The 16,840-nt window shown below is 51.9% G+C and overlaps 1 protein-coding gene and 2 non-coding genes across 3 annotated transcripts; 1 reads left to right on the plus strand and 2 right to left on the minus strand.

The window, feature by feature from the left end:
* Positions 1–6,331: 6,331 nt before the first annotated feature.
* On the minus strand, positions 6,332–6,413 carry Trnas-aga (transfer RNA serine (anticodon AGA)). Its single transcript has one exon. It is a non-coding gene; the product is annotated as a tRNA-Ser (tRNA).
* A 4,227-nt stretch (positions 6,414–10,640) lies between these two features.
* LOC125942821 (uncharacterized) lies at positions 10,641–16,677 on the plus strand. Its single transcript, XM_049661062.1, is given in 4 exon segments — positions 10,641–10,672; positions 12,511–12,634; positions 12,637–15,689; positions 16,350–16,677. Coding segments are annotated over 4 exon segments (3,537 nt in total).
* On the minus strand, positions 12,293–12,374 carry Trnas-aga (transfer RNA serine (anticodon AGA)). Its single transcript has one exon. It is a non-coding gene; the product is annotated as a tRNA-Ser (tRNA).
* Positions 16,678–16,840: the final 163 nt, after the last annotated feature.

Here is a 16,840-nt window from a genome sequence, read left to right on the forward strand (position 1 = left end):
GAGTCACCACGGGTTTTTTTTTTTTTTTTTGGAAGCGGGCGAGGTCCGCGCAGGGAGCAACAAATTTGGCAGGGCATTATTCACGCTTCTTTGTGCACCCATCCGGTTCTGATTAGCAACGCAGGCTCGGCTGTGCGCATTATAGACCGCGCATACCTTCGACACTGCAAAGCGAGGGAACGCAGGGAAAACGTGGTGAGAGCGAAACACATTCTTGGTATTTTGACGTCACTTCGCCTGATAGTAGTGAAGAACGACACGCGCACGTTTTTTTTATTCTTTTATTTATTTTCCCCCAAAAGCTGCTGCGGCTGAAGGAGCAGTAGCACTTGTGCTGATTTTATTATATATTATAGCTGAAATGTAAAACATGACAAAATGGACCTGTAGAACAACTCAAAGTGATCAATGAATGTTTTCATCGTTATTTCCTTTTTTGCGCTCATTATCCCAGGAGAACGGTAGAGCAAGACATCGTGTGCGCAAGGGTAGTCCGGCGCACAGCATCACTTGCTAACATGCCCCCATGGATTTCTTGCTTCTAGTTAAATAATACAACTTCCCCCTTCGGAAAAAAAAATGAATAGACACATAGGAGCGGCAGCCGTATCTAAGAAACCTCGCGACAATACATTACGCGGCGCATAACATATGAGTGAAGCCCAAAAAGCGAGTACAAGGATATCGTTCAAGTTCGCCATATTAATTTACTTAATTATGTTAGTATAGTGTCAAAGACCGAAGGCTTTAAATAAAAAAAAGCAGGCAGTTTTTTTTTTCTTTTCATAAACAAGAAAGCTTCAAACGTGGCCGCTGCGAGAAGAAACGTAGGTGGGAGGTAGAAAAATGTGTCCTTTAAGCAGCGGGAGTAATAAAATAAATCGTAATAAACAAACACAAGCGAGATCGCATACGGCGACAAGGTAATCCAAGCGATGGTTTTGTAGAAGACGCACTGGCTACACGTGAGTAATTGTATGTAACAAAACAAGGACGGCAAGGTTTTGTACACTTTCGAGAGCTTGCGAGACAGAACTGGTGTACTCGAAGATTGACCCCACCATAGATTTATAAAATAAAATCTTCCCATGAAGAAAATTTTGGAGCAAGAAACCAAACATGCGGTTGGCATTGGTAAACTGAAAACTCATCATGCATATTCCAAAAATGTTGTGTGTGATGTGTATACCGAGATATTTATCTACAAGAGGAAGAAGTTACCAGAGGTGTGTCGTTGAGGGTACAAGTGGGAGCCTGAATTTAATAAGGAATAACGAAACTTATGTATGCCTCCTTGCAAAGTCAAAACGATAGGTTTATTGATTAGCTGATATAAATGCAAACGTCAGCAAAAAATTTATTAAAATCTGTGTTGCTCTCACAAAAAGAGTTCACCTACTTGAAAAACGTATATATATTTTAGCAGTTTTTTTTTCTTTATGCTTGTGCCACTTTTAATCAGAAATTAATTTCATTCAGTACCTTACATTTTTATCCAGTAGCGTTCATTTTCTTTTTTCCCCATTCTATTTTCCTGTATTCTCCTTAATCTTAGCCTCGTTCTTCGTTCGCAGTCCTAGGTCGGTAACTTAAACTCTTTCAGCCATCCGTCAAGGTTCGGAATGGCGCGGCGGGCCACGAACATTCCTGTTCTTTTTTTATTTTTCTTTATTTTCTGTTTCCTTCCAACGGAGAGCGCTTTGTATAGACGTCTTGGTCGTCTGACCAAACCTTTCTCTTCACTCCCCCCCTCCCGCCCCCGTATATCTCTTGTGGCGTTGTCTCTGTTCTCCGCCTTCCCCTTTCTCTTCAGTGTAGATATATTTGGCGTCGTGCAAAATAAGCATTTCATTGTAAGTTAGCGTTGGGATTGTCTCACATTCTTGTCTCTTCTATTGGCTGTTTTTTGTTTTAGAAATATGCACCGATAGCCCAGCAGAAACCTCTTCTTCAACATGGCGCCATTTCTTTTTTTCCCCGGTTCTTTCTGCGGGGAGGAATTGACGCCTACTGTGCCCGTTGGTCTGAAAAAATCATCTGGCATTAAAAAAAAAAAAAAACACGCACGACAGAGTTTTCCGGGAAAGGCTCGGAATGGCGCGGCGGGCCACGAACATTCCTGTTCTTAATAACTATAATGAAGCTGGCCACAGGAGACACAACTGCACAGTTCGATATGCACTCTATGCAGAAAAGTAATATAGGGATCAGTCATCCAAAATGCCTTGTATTGTACTGGTACAGATGATTGCACCATAAAGTTATGCCGTATTTTGAAATTCACTACCCGCAACACTACTTAAACGACGCACATGTAAGCGCACATGCTTTTTAATTATATACCCCCTTGAATTTGTTATTACGCCTATCGAGGATGCACACGGCAAGCGCGCATTGACCCATTATAATGGAGTGCCCTTGTGCCACTTGTTAACAATGTCCGATCGAATGATTCAACACAATAAATAGAATTACGCGAAAGTTAACAGCCTTTGTAATAAAACGAAAAAAATGTGCAGAACTTAGTAAGAAACAAAAAAAAAATACCAGAGTGATCTCGTTGCAGTTGGCGTGTGCGGTGAAAAATTCAAATAAATATTGCGGGCTGTATAACATATATAATCGGGATTGGCCAGCGAATGCTGCGTGAAAAGTAATATTGAAATGCCGTTCTGTTTGACAGGCCGATATTTACGGGTCTATCAGAACTGCTAAACAATGTGGCTATGCCTATAGCTTTGAACGGACGTTCTTAACCAATGTTTAGAGATGCATAGCCAATGACGGCACTCCCACGGCAAAGCAGGCCCGGGATAGCCAGTTGCGACGCCCGGCCTAGCCATCAACGGGCATTCACCGGCAAAGCAGGGCCAGCGCTGGATGTCTGTTACAGTGGCTTTGCCAGCACTGGCATTACAGAGGCAACGGCGGGCCTTCGCGGCCCAGCCAGTGCCGGCTGAAAACCATCATCGGCCCTAGTTGGCCCCATGTGATGTGCTGCCTGGGGAGTTGTCGTTCTGTGGCTGAGGGGGTGGCGACAGGGCAGGTTGGCCTGTGAGGGCTTGGCTGAAAGTGCGGCCGGGCTGAACGTGGGCACTCGGACGAGCTTCGGACTGTGTTTTGGATGCAGCGGAACTTGACAGTTTTTTTGCTGCACTCACGGCCTCACGGCGGGAGATGGGCTGTGGAGCTGCGGCCATGATTTCCGCAACTTTCCGCTCTTGTTGCCAGCGGGGGCAGCGAGGTTCGGTGGCTATGTGGCGGCCGTTGCAGTTAATGTATTTGGGGTGGGAGGCCTTGCATTCCGCCATGCTGTGCGAGCCGCCGCAGCGGAGGCAGCGAGACTGCCCTGTGCAGGTGGGTGCAACGTGGCCGTACCTCCCGCAGTTGGTGCATTGGAGTGGGCGGGGGCGTCGTGGGCGCACAGGTCGTTGCTGTTTGAAGAGAGCAACTTCCGAAGGCGCTGCACTGCCGGCGAATTTGACTACCAGGTTGCGGCCGCTGCGCGAACAGGCGACAATAGGGGCCGAGCTTTCGATATTTTGTGCGAGAGTGTCGCAATCGAAGGTGGGGTCGACACCGAAGACGACGCCCGTGCAGACGTTTTTGTTGTTGGCAGCTTTGGCCTTCACATCGACACCGCAAATGGTAGCAACAGCCAGGAGTGGTGAAGAATCGGCACCGGGTTCACAGTCCACGGCAACAACGTTGCCTCGAAGGTTAATGCGGACACGCTTAGCACCAGGTACTCTGGAGAGTTGGGCCGCGATGGCGTCCTTTGTGGCGGACATGAAGTTCGCTGTTCTTGATTTGGGCCTGAAGAGAATAGTTTCAGGTGGGTTGGCAGGAGCGGCGTCCTGTGGCCGAGGCTGTTCGCGCTGGAGCGGCTGATAGCGGCGGCGCCGTTGTCTGGGTGCACGTGAGAGTTCTTGGTTGGGAGGGGTAACCTCCTTGACAGTGGTTTGGTTACTGTCTTCGGTGGGCCGAGATGATGCAGGGGGACTGGTGGCCGTACCATCGGCAGGAGGGGATACCCTTTGGCTTGTTGTGTCAGATTGCCAGGGGGTAACACGAGCGTAGTCCGTTTGGGAGAAGGCGTCCTCAATGAGGGGGCGAATTGGCCCGAGAGCGCAGCTCTGTGTACGAGGTTTGTTGCACTCGTGAAGGGAAGAGGCGGGCGCTTTTTGTGACGGGAGAGGCCCGGCGTTGGGAATGTTTTGTTTTGCCCCGGCTGGAGAGATGCGAGGAGGAGGGAGGTTCTCGACGCGCCCTTGAAAGGAGCCGCGCGCATGCGCAGAGTCAGTCATCACGGCGTCACTTCGTGTTGGAGCAGCGTGGTTACTAGCAGACGACGCGCCGTGTTGTTGACTGTGGCGAGGGGGGTTGGAGCCTGCCTTGCGCACGCACTCTGAGTCACGCGCACGGGCGAGGTCATGGGTCTCCTCGCCGTTCACAGGGGGGGCGGCGCGGTCGGTGGCAGACGGCACGGCGTTGGAGAGAAGGAGACGAGGAGGGGTGGAGGGCACGGAGGGTGTACACTGTGATCTTCGTTTCCTGCACCGCCGCTATATCAATATCTGTTTCCGAGTAAAGCCGGCTAAGCTGGTATTGCAGCTTTCTGGCACAAAGACCGCGAACATTTAGGGTAGCAAGACGAAGTGCAGTGTTTTGGTCCATCAACGTAGTTTGTGCAGAACAAACGAACCGCATGGCACCCACCTCATGCGTCTGGGGTCGGTGCTGCCTTGGCCTCTTGTACGAACCTCCCGTAGCTGCCTGGGTAGTCTTCGGAAGGCGCAGCTCGTGTCCTTATTGTTGTTCTCCATCGTCTTTTGGGTTTGGCTGGGTCTTTTAGATGTCTAGAAGAGATACCGCGGGGCACACGCGCTCGCGGCTACGTCGGTGGCGTGCCTGCCGCCTTACGGTCCGGTGGTATATTCGGCCGCGGTCTGATCAGTGACCGCCGGGTGATGGCCGCCTTTGGCGGCGGTCCGTCGGAGTTCCCTGCAATCAGGGCTTCGTTCTCGTCCAACGTCGCATCGTGGCCGCGCTTGCTGACAGTGGCGCCGCTTGCTGCCTCGCTTACGTCCATGACTGTCGGCTCATCGCATGACGGTGACTGCGCTGGGACGTCATGCACTTTGAGAGCGCCCGTGGCGTCACCTACTGTGTCGGTCATCTTTGGGCTTTCGTCGCCGGTTCTTGTATCTTGCAGCTTGTCGGGCGGGGCTGACGTTTCCGCCTCATGCCCCTCAACCTTCGGCGTTGCTTCACTTGCAGCTTCCTCAGCGTCGGCCTCGTCCATGACGAGTTCTGCTGTGTCATCTCCTCCAACCGGCCCTGCGACACTTGCGTACGTCTTCACGCACTCACTTTCTTCGTGTCCAAAACGCCGGCAGTGCGTGCAGCGAGGAACTCGGCACTCACGTCGGATATGGCACCGCAGGCATAGTGGCGCTCTTCCAAGCGCGACAAGAAGGGCCATGTCACCGGCGACGCGCAGCTGATGTGGAAGGTCGTCCACCTTAATGCCATTATGGAGCTTGAGGCGCACGACGCGCGTCGTCGACCCCTTGTCCTGGATTCCTTGAACCCTCCACTTTTCCTTAGTGACGTCGGTCACTTTCCCGTACGGAGCAAGTGCTACACGCACGTCATCGTCGGCAACGTTAAAGAGAAGCCAATGAAGCTTGAGACGCACGTCCTGGTTCGCCGGGTCGATAACCAAACAACGTTGGACCTTCACTTCCATTTCGCCACAAGCCAAAGCTTTCTTCATGCCTTCTGTGCTCTTGAATGTCACCGCCCACACGTGGCTCATTTGATAAGCCCCCAACGCTATCACATCGGGGAGCAATTCCAGACGTGCCAACGTATCCCGGAAATGTTCGACTCGGTAGGGCCTTGCACGAACATCCGCATGCAAAAATGAAGTGTTGAAAACACTACGACCTGAAGGCAGTGTAGGCAACATAACTTGATATCCTTCGGCATCCGTTCCGTCCATCCTGTTACCGCGGCTGTTCGTAGCCGCAACCACCGCTCCTTGGGAGCACATGACACACACGTCCGTTCACTACGGTGCCCGGAAGTGGAATCCTCGGCCACGACTGCTGTTAACACCTGCACACACAGCCTCGTAGTACTCAGTAGAAATTAGGTCAACTTCCTTTTGTTTTGCTTACTTGCGTTGCGGTTAACCGTGCGCCAAACCTTTCAAAGTTATCGGACATCACTTACAGAGCGCTGTAATTACGTGTGCCCAGAATGGCCTTCCCCTACAAAAATGGTAAACTTATGTCATGTTGCTTGTAAAACAAAAAAGTATTTACGCAGTCTACAGGATTTGAACCTGTGCGGGGAGACCCCAATGGATTTCTAGTCCATCGCGTTAACCGCTAGGCCACGACTGCTTTATTTTTTCTTTATTTCCTTTCCCAGGAATGATACAAAACAAAAAAATCACTAATACATGCTACATTCTGTAATTAAAAACGCTTGCCTGCTTTCGGCAAACGTGGGTAATTAAAACCGCTTCAGGTTAACAAGAGCATCTAATACCGGCATCCATTCTGGTGGATCATTCTGCGCTTTAAATATCTCACGAATAAAGGCGATGCCTTCATTGAAATATTCTCTGGCAGGCTGGGGGTTTAAGTCGGCATGGTGCACTGTCATTCTTGTTTTCCATATGCTATGAAGACAGCGCCATAAACATGTCATACGGCACTCCTTTATCGTTTGCGGTTGGGAGGAAGCGGATGCCATATGGGGTAAGCGGCAAATCTTTTTTCAAGGTGCGCTGCAGTATGTCCCATAAGAAGGTGGAATCTTCACAATCAAGGAAAATATGGTCGATAGTTTCCGGCTTTTTGCACAGTAAGCAATTTATCGTCCAAGGCACAAAAATACCCTTCTGCTCTAACCACGGTTTAACGGGCAGAGTTCCGGTGTGCAAGTGAAAGAAAAACGTTTTAACCGTAAATCGTACTGGCATCCGCTTCACCCTTTTCAGTACGTCTTTGCCAGCCCCTGTTGGAAACATGGAGCGATACAATGGTTCTGGCATAGATACATCAACAACATCTTTATACAGTTTTTTTCGAGTGACGCTGCTGAGGTATTCCAACGAGATCCGTGCCACGAGGAACTGGTAAGACCAGACGACTTCTCGCAGGAAGCCTCGTACTTTCGGCCCTTTAACCCGATCAGATGACACAATAAACGCCGGCATAACATCATATAATCTCATTTGAATAACAGTACGTAGGAAACCGTTGCTTTGGCCCCGCACAAAGACGAATCTGGACACTACCTGTTTTAAAAACAAATGCTCCAAGCCCAGTCATAGTCCGCCGCTTTTCAAGGAGCGGAATAAATTTGTGCGACTTGTACGCTCCCATGTTGAACCCCATATATACACTGCAAGCACCCGGTGCAGCCTTTGAATGCTTGCTTTCGTCGCACACAATACTTGAAGAACATACCAGATCTTGGCTACCAGAAACAGGTTACACACTGTTGACCTTGCAAATATAGATAGGTCTCTCCCTCCAAACTTGGTAGATTTTTCCTTTATTTGCTCTGCTTCATTTTTCCAATAGTCATTAGTGTCTCTGTAGTGATTTAAAGGCACCCCGAGGTATTTCGTTGGTGAAACCGTCCACTGCATGTTTTGAAAGACTGCAGGGGTGTCATCCCAATCCCCATGCCAAAGGCCCAACGATTTGTCCCAATTGATAACGCTGCCTGTCATTTTACAAAAACTCGTCGCGACACTCACCGCGTTCCTGACACTTGCTTGGTCAGTACAGAAAACAGAAATGTCTTCAGCGTATGTGAGTAGCTTAACTTCGCTTGTCCTCAACTTAAAACCTTTTATTGCCCTGAACGACATGATTTTCAAACAGAAAGGCACCAGGTACAGCGCAAGCAGTAAAGGAGACAATGGGCATCCTTGCCTAACAGAGGACTTTATCTGGAAACTGGCAGTTACTGATTTATTAACTTTAATCCTGCTAGAAATGTCCGCATAACACATTGTTATACCTTCCATCAAGACAGTCCCGACATTGATATATTCTATAATGTTGAAAAGGACTTTATGCGCAACTCTGTCGAATGCCTTCTCTAAGTCGAGTTGTAACATCGCGACTTTCCCGCAGTAGGCATCGCAGCACTCCAGGACTGTTCTAGCCACTTGTATGTTGGTCAGAATGGACCTTCCTTTTATGCCGCAAGTCTGATGTGGCCCTACAAGTTTGGTTATAACGCTTTGAAGTCTTCTGCTTAAAACTTCAGCGAAAATCTTGTAGTCCGTGTTCGTTAGACTTATTGGTCGATACGCTCGTACTGACAGCAATGCAGCTGGATCGTCTGCTTTTGGAAAAAGTACAACATCGCTCTGCCTGAAAGAAGGGGGTAACTTCTTTCTTCTGTATGCCTGAATTATAACGTTAAGGAGGACAACTGCTATTTCCGTCTTAAACGCCTTGTAGAATTCTGAATCCAAACCATCAGGGCCTGGTGATTTCCCTGCACTCAAATCACCGATCGCCCACTCAATTTCTGCAACGTTGATTGGAGCTTCGAGGTTCGTTTTAAATTCTTCTGCTAGTTTTGGCATGAGCCTCAAGAAATCGCATCGAAATCCTTCCTCAATCTGTGGTTCGTGGCCAAGCAATTCTTGATAATAATCGACAAAAGCGCGTCGTATCAGTTTCTCGTCTCGCACAACTTCATCTCTTTACATTATCGCTTTTATTTCGTTCCGCGACGCATAGCTTTTTTCGTCTGATAGAGCACGTTTGGTCGGGTTTTCACCCATATATATTTTTTCCGCACGTGCGCGTACTACTGCTCCTCTGTATCTTTCTGTATTAATTACTTCTAGTTTGCTTTTAACTTCTTTTATTTCTCTGGCAAAGGTACCCGGAGCTGCAGTTTCTGCATTTAAATAAAAGTCAAGCTGACTTTGCAGCTGTGTTTATTCTTTCCTTTGCTGTCTACGCAAGGCGCCGGCGCTTTCGATAGCTGAAATTTACGCGTTTTGTTTGAAATCTTCCCATGCTTCAGCGTAACACGCCGGTTCACTTTCCAGTAGATCTCCAATTTTTCCTTTTATTTCCTGCACATATACCTCATCATCGAGGATCTTAACATTGCATTTCCACAGCTCCCAGTTAAACTTCGCTGGTTTCCTCGGGCCTAGCGTACATATAACCAAGCTATGGTCGCTAAAAGAAACGTTTTTAACATCGTATTTATTGGAAAAGAGCGCCAAATCTGCCGAAACATAGATTCGGTCCAGTCTAGCTTGGCTGTCCCGCTGGTAGTGGGTGAACCGAGGCAATGTACCGTTTGATAGGAAGTACGCTACATCTTCTAATTGGTGTTCTACAGTCAGTGAGTTTAATACTGATACACTCGCATCCCGTATCACGGAAACTCTTGCCCTATCCTCTACTGTGCAGACACAGTTAAAGTCCCCCATCATTATAACAGTCGTGTCACAGGTCAGATAATGTTCAACACTTTCGAAAAACAATCTGCGCTCATTTGCTACGTTTGGGGCATATAAACCAACTATTCGGAAATTCTGGGCCTGCAACGTTATGTCACATACAATAAGCCGCCCAGTGTCACACGTGTACACACTGTCAACAGATATTCCTGTGGAGTGCTTCACAAACAGCGCACAACCACCGGCGGTACCAATTGCATGCGAAACGTTTACATTGTAGTACGTCCTAAAAAGTTCAACCCCCCCCCCCCATGCGGTTTGTTCCTTCTTCACTTCCAATCTTTGTCTCCTGTATGGCAATTACGTCCAGCTCATTTTCCATAAAAAGTCGATTCAGCTGGTATTGCTTCCTCCGCGTCGACAAGCCCCGCACATTAAGGGTGCCCACGTAAAGAGGTGTTTGAAGAGTAATTGCCATTTTTTTTACGCTACACAGAACCGCATGGTAGTACCTTGCTTAATACAAGACGACAACCCACTCACATTTATAAAGCATATCCAAGTCACTCCAGCCATTTTGATTCCAACTTTGATTTTGCCGTGGCGGCGTCGACGAATTGTCTCTTCAGGTCAACTCCGCTGCTATATTCCGGTTGAAAGAAAAAAAAAAGACGTCACGTCACGTCGCCGGCGGGGCCGGCGGTTTCCGCTCGGGCCGTGGCTCGAGCAGTATTTTCGGTGTGAATTTCAATGTAGCCCTTCGAATAGGTGTCTTCACAGGCGGCTCATCCGTTGCAATCTGGTCGGTCGCGTGCCCGTCTTTGCCTTCTTCATGGAGTCGTTTTGACGCAAGGCTACTGGCACTACTCATATTGACGTCTGTAGTTACAGGGTCTTCCTCGACCCTCACGCCAGGTGCATTGTCTTGGCTCGTTGGGGCGCCCGTCACCAATGACTCTGCAGCCTCGGTCGAAATGTTGGCGGTCACTTCCTCAGTAAAGGTTGCATCCTTTTGCTTCACGTGGGCGGTGCTAGCCGCACCAGGAATTCGCGCGCTGTCTGCCTCGGGGGTAGCTTCAGCCGCGTCTGCCTCGTCCATTGGATGTTCCGTCGATATTTCTTCGTTCGCTTTGACACCCGCCACGTTTGCGTAGGTTCGCACGCAGCTGCTTTCATCATGGCCATATCGGCGACACTAAGCACACCGCGGTACCCGGCAGTCACGCCTGATATGACCCGTGGCATGGCACCTCAAGCATAGCGGGGGGCGTCCCGGTGCGACGAGTAGAGCCATGATTCCTGCAACCCGCAACTGATGGGGTAAATCTTCTAGCGTCACACCAGGCTTGAGCTTCAGACCAACTGTGCGCGTTGACGAGCCCTTGTCAGCTATTCCATGCACTCGCCAGCGCTCCTTGTAGATATCACTCACTTTCCCGTACAGTGCCAGAGCAGAACGCACTTCTTCGTCTGCTACATTATGTAGTACCCAGTAGAGCTCTATACGCACTTCTTGATTTTCGGGGTCAACCACAAGGCACCGTTTCTTCTTGACCCGTACTTCACCGATTCCTACCATCTTCTTAGTAGCTTCGGCACTTTTGAACGTGACGGCCCAAACGTGGTTCATCTGGAACGCCCCCAAAGCTATTACTTCAGGGAGCACTCCAAGATGAACCAACATGTCCCGAAAATCTTCTACACGATAAGGCCTGGCTTTCAAGTCCCCGTGAAGAAAAACAGTATTCGCAACAGATGTACAGATAGAATCACACTTGTCTAGAGCAGTCGAGCGGCCGGCTGCGGACTGCAGAAGCGCCGCTTACCGGCAGTCGCTGGGTTCGAGATATGTTGGATGCAAGCGCCAAAAGCCTGCATGCGGCATGGCTTCTCGCGGCCATTTCTATTATCGGCCTGTAGATTTTTTCAAGAACGTGGGTGGGCGGAATCTGCACTTATTCGCTGCCTGCTTCGTCGCGTGCAGCCGGCACCGCAGCTGATAACAGAGCAAAAAATGCGTTTTACTTCGCGTCAGTCGTCGTATGCGTCTATCACTTCATGTGCCAATTGGCGTTGATGTCACCATTCACCGAGACGCCGATGAATCATTGCCATTTTGTATCTTGAATCATGTGTAGTTCTCACAGAGCCAGTGCATGCATTCCGTTGCACATCCACGCTTATCACGGACAGTGGTCGTTCCACAAGCGACAGCAAGCAAAAAACAAAAAAAAGGAGAAGAAAAAGAAAGTAAGATGACTGACTATCTCGTATGATCAAATTTACAGGCTGACATCGCAGATAGGCCGCAAGTGCACATGTCGCGTGCAGGCTTTTGGCGCTTGCATCCAACGTATCTCGAACCCAGCGACTGCCGGTACGTGGCGCTGTTGCAGCCCGCAGCCGGCCGCTCGACTGCTCTAGACAAGCGTGATTCTATCTGTACCTGTTGGCAGCGACGGCACAACAACTTGATAGTCCTGGGTGTCATCAGCAAAAAACCTGTTTCCGCGGCCCACCTGGGCCGCTGATACCGCTCCGGCGGAGCCCATTCCAGAAGCGTCCGTTTGCTATCACGGCCGGAAGTAGAATCCCCCGCTCGGCCACGACTGCCGCTCATAGCTGTGCACATAGCCTCGTCAGTACTAAGTGCAAATTAGGTCAACTTCCTTTTCTTTTGCTTACTTGCGTTGCGGTTAAATGTGTGCCAAACCTTTCAAAATTATCAGACATCACTTACAGAGTGCTGTAATTACGTGTGCCCTGAATGGCCTTCCCCTACAGAAATGGTAAACTTATGTCACGTTGTTGGTAAAAAACGAGTATTTACGCAGTCGACAGGATTTGAACCTGTGCGGGGAGACCCCAATGGATTTCTAGTCCATCGCCTTAACCGCTCGGCCACGACTGCCGCTCATAGCTGTGCACATAGCCTCGTCAGTACTCAGTACAAATTGTAGAGGGCGCGAGTGCTAAGCCGATTATGAGGCGCCCTCTATAGGATGTAGCATATAAAGGCTGTGCTGTGAATAAACGGGGGCACTTCTGCTGGGGACTCGGAGCGTGTGTCTTTACTCCGCGGCCCTCGGGCTTCAGCCTGCCTCCTCGGCCGCCTCGGCTCGAACCCTCCCACCACATGGTGTCAGAAGTGGGATGCGTGGTTCCCGCGACTTGCCATGGCTAACAAAGACGCTCCAGTTCCTGCTCTCGCTGCCGCCAGTCTCCGGAGTCCCGCTCCGTTCCCCTTCGACGATGTCGGCGAGTGGCTGCCCTGGTTACGGCAATTTGAGGACTATGCCTTCGCCACCGGCATGCACGCAGCCCCGGACGAGACGAGGGTTAGGACTCTCCTCTACTGTATGGGCCCCCGTGCACGCATTGTCCTCAGTTCTCTCACGTCCGATGAAGAGGCGTACAAGTCCTACGCGGAAGTCACCCGGCGGCTCACAAGCTACTTCGTGCACCCCGTAAACGAGGTGTACGAGAGCTCTCGGTTCCACAAGCGGACGCAAGAGCCAGGCGAAACCGTCGACAGTTTCTTCACGGCCCTTCGGAACATGGTACGCAAGTGTAACTACCCGTCACCTGCCGTTGAAGAGCGTCTTGTTCGCGACCGTTTCGTCGTGGGTTTGGCGGATTCTCGCCTTTCAGACAAGCTGTGCCGCACTCCGAGCCTTTCCCTGGACGACGCACTCGTGCAAGCTCGTCAGCACGAAGACGCCGAACGCGAAAGACAACGCCTGTCCCTCACCGCTGGGCACCCGCTTACGGCAGCTCACGTGGACGCGGCGACTTCGCGTAAACCCGCGCAGCGTGCACGCGGACGACGCAATAGACGGGACTCTGGCAACTTTGCTGACTTAGCGTCACGTGACCGACCCGACGGTTCGCACTCGAGCAACAGAGCTGGCGAGGCTTTGAAATGCGGCCTAGGCCTAAGTAGGCAATGCGGATTTTGCGGTCACGAGTTTCACCGACGGTCTGACTGTCCAGCGGCCAAAGCGGTCTGTAACCACTGCAAGAAGCGAGGCCACTTCGCGGCGGTATGTCGCTCAGGGAAGCGCCTCGGATCCGTCGAGCTCCACTCCGTCGCGGCGGTGGCCCGCAACGGGCGGTACGTTGAGGTGCGTGTCAACGGGAACCCTCTCGTCTTCAAAGTGGACTCTGGAGCCGACGTCTCGGTGGTTCCGCGCACGTTTCCCGGCTGCCCAGCCGTCCTCGATAAGCCGCGAGGCGAAGAACTTTTCGGACCCGGGAAACAAGCCCTGAAGCTTCTCGGCACCTTCGACGCGGCGCTGTCTTGGAGAGGCAGGCAAGTCAACGAGCGCCTCTACGTCGTTGCGGGACAAGAGCAGCCACTTCTCGGCTATCCCGCTATCGTTGCCCTTGGGGTCGTCAAGTTTGTCGGCGCCGTCGCACCAGCTCTGCCGGACGCACCACCTCGTGAAGTCCCTCCAGCCCTTTTCACCGGCCTGGGCACATTTCCGGAAGAGTACACGATACGTATCAAGCCTGACGCGGTACCGTATGCCCTCAGCACAGCCCGGCGTATCCCGATACCGCTACGAGACGTAGTCAAAAAGGAGCTCGACAAGATGGAGCAGGAGGGCGTGATCCGGTGCGTCGACGAACCGACGGACTGGTGCGCGGGACTTGTCGTCGTCCCGAAGCCAGCGGGGGGTTACCGCCTGTGCGTTGATTTGACCAAACTCAACCAAGTCGTTCTGCGTGAACGCCACGTACTCCCGACCGTCGACCAAACCCTCGGACTTCTCGGTGACGCACGCGTTTTCTCGAAGTTGGACGCAACTTCAGGCTTCCACCAAGTACGCCTGGCGCGCGACTCCCAGAAGTACACGACTTTCATCACTCCGTTTGGCAGGTATTGCTACTGCCGCCTCCCATTCGGCATAACATCGGCCCCGGAATACTTCCAGCGTCAGATGTCTCGCCTGCTGGAAGGGTTGGCTGGTGTTGTTAACCTTATGGACGACATCCTTGTGTTTGGCCGCACCACAGAAGAACACGACCAACGCCTCCAGGCAGTCCTTGGTCGCCTCCAACAAGCGGGGGTCACCCTCAACGCTGCCAAGTGCACTTTCGGCGTGTCCAGCGTGCGGTTCCTTGGCGTTGTCGTCGGTGCCAATGGCATCACTCCGGATCCAGAGAAAGTGGCCGCCATTCAGCGCATGCCAGCTCCTCAGGACGTTCATGGTGTCCAACGTTTTCTCGGTATGCTCAACCATGTCGGTCGCTTCCTCCCGGGCCTCTCTCAAACGACTGCGCCAATCAGAAGTCTCCTGAACAAGCTTGCAGCCTGGACATGGGGACCAGCGCAGGCTTCAGCATTTGAAAAGCTCAAGAGCATGCTGTCGTCGGACATCTGCCTCGCAAGGTACAACCCTGCACTGTTGACGACAGTCTCCGCAGATGCCAGTTCCTTCGGGTTGGGTGCTGTCCTCCTTCAAGACCAGCCATCAGGGGAGCGCCGACCAGTTGCATACGCCTCTCGAGCGCTGACTGAAACGGAACGGAGGTACAGCCAGATCGAAAAGGAGGCACTGGCTGCCACCTGGGCCATCAACCGATTCGACGAGTTTCTTCGGGGTCTTCGTTTCACCCTCGAGACCGACCATAAGCCGTTAGTACAGCTCCTAGGAACCGCGGATCTCGATCTCATGCCACCACGAATCCAGCGCTTCCGCATCCGCCTTCTCCAGTACCAGTTTGATGTCAAGTACGTTCCTGGGAAACAGCTGGCCACCGCAGATGCACTCTCAAGGGACCCAGTCGTCCAGCTGCCAGCGACTCCAGCTGTTGACAAGGTGGAGCTGTACGTTCAAGAAGCACTCCGTGCTATCCCTCCTACATTTGCAGTCCTCCTCGACGACTTCCGAGCTCACCAGGCTGCAGATGGGGAGTGCGCGCAGCTCAAGTTGTACTGTGAGCAAGGGTGGCCTAGGAAAGAGAATCTGCCTCTCAGCATGGCTCAGTTCTGGGCTCATCGGGCCGAGTTCAGTATTGGTGACGGCCTTCTCCTCTGCGGTGGACGCCTGCTGGTGCCCGCTTCTCTGCGGAAGCACGTCCTCTCCCTCATCCATGACGGACACCTCGGAGTGAACCGTTGCCGCGCCATCGCCAGGGGAGCTGTCTGGTGGCCGACCATGGGGAGTCAGATCAAGACAATGGTGGAGAACTGTCCCAACTGTGCTACCACGCGGGTCCAGCGAGCAGAGCCACTGCTGCCTACCGTGACGCCTAGCCGTCCCTGGGAGCGAGTCGGGGTGGACATATTTCATCACGAAGAAGCCGACTACCTTCTCCTCGTAGATTACTACTCGAGGTACCCTGAAGTGCTGTCCCTTCGCTCGACGACGTCTACAGCGGTGATCTCCATCATCAAAAGTGTCTTCGCAAGGCATGGGATCCCAGAGACCCTCGTCAGCGATAATGGGCCTCAATTTTCGTCGGCAGAATTCCGCGTCTTCGCCCAGAGCTACGGATTCTCCCACGTCACCAGCAGTCCCAGGTACCCGCAGTCTAATGGGGAAGTCGAGCGTATGGTGCGGACGGTTAAGGAACTCTTCAAGAAGTCTCCGGACTGGCCTTTGGCCCTCTTGGCATACCGCAACGCACCTGGCGTGACCGGGCACAGCCCTGCTCAGCTGCTCATGGGGCGCAGCCTCAGGACTCGCCTTCCGGTCCCCATGGCCGCGTTGCTTCCAGAACCACCTAACGCTGCCGACTTCCACCGGCGTGACACTACCCAACGACGTCGCCAGCGTCAAGATTTTGACCGTCGACATGCTGCACAAGATTTGCGGCCCCTGGAGGAGGGAGAGAGAGTGTGGATTCGCGACACAGATTGTGCTGGCACTGTTCTTAGCCCAGCGCAGCGTCCACGCTCCTACGTGGTCCAGACGGATGCAGGTGCTCTCGTCCGCAACCGGAGACATCTGGTTCCGCAGCAGTCTCCGTCATCAGGTGGTCTAGACCTCGGCAGCTCCAGTCCACGGACACGAGGATCTGAAAGCCTGCCACAGACTCCAACTCGCCCAGAGCCTGTGTGCAGCAGTCCAACTCCCAGGGCACTTACTCCTCTACCAGTTGCATCGCCACCGGTTGCCCCGGCTACTCCCTCAAGACCGCCTGGGTCAGTTGTACGCACTCGGTCTGGACGTTGTGTTAGGCCGCCGGTGCGGCTGAACTTGTAGAACGTGCCATGAGACATTTGTCATTACGTTGTATACCTGAGAGCAAGGGGTTGCTTTCTGTTACTTTCCCAAAAGGGGGGATGTAGAGGGCGCGAGTGCTAAGCCGATTATGAGGCGCCCTCTATAGGATGTAGCATATAAAGGCTGTGCTGTGAATAAACGG

This window comes from Dermacentor silvarum, chromosome 1 (genome assembly GCF_013339745.2).
Source record: "Dermacentor silvarum isolate Dsil-2018 chromosome 1, BIME_Dsil_1.4, whole genome shotgun sequence".
Lineage (NCBI taxonomy): Eukaryota > Metazoa > Arthropoda > Arachnida > Ixodida > Ixodidae > Dermacentor > Dermacentor silvarum.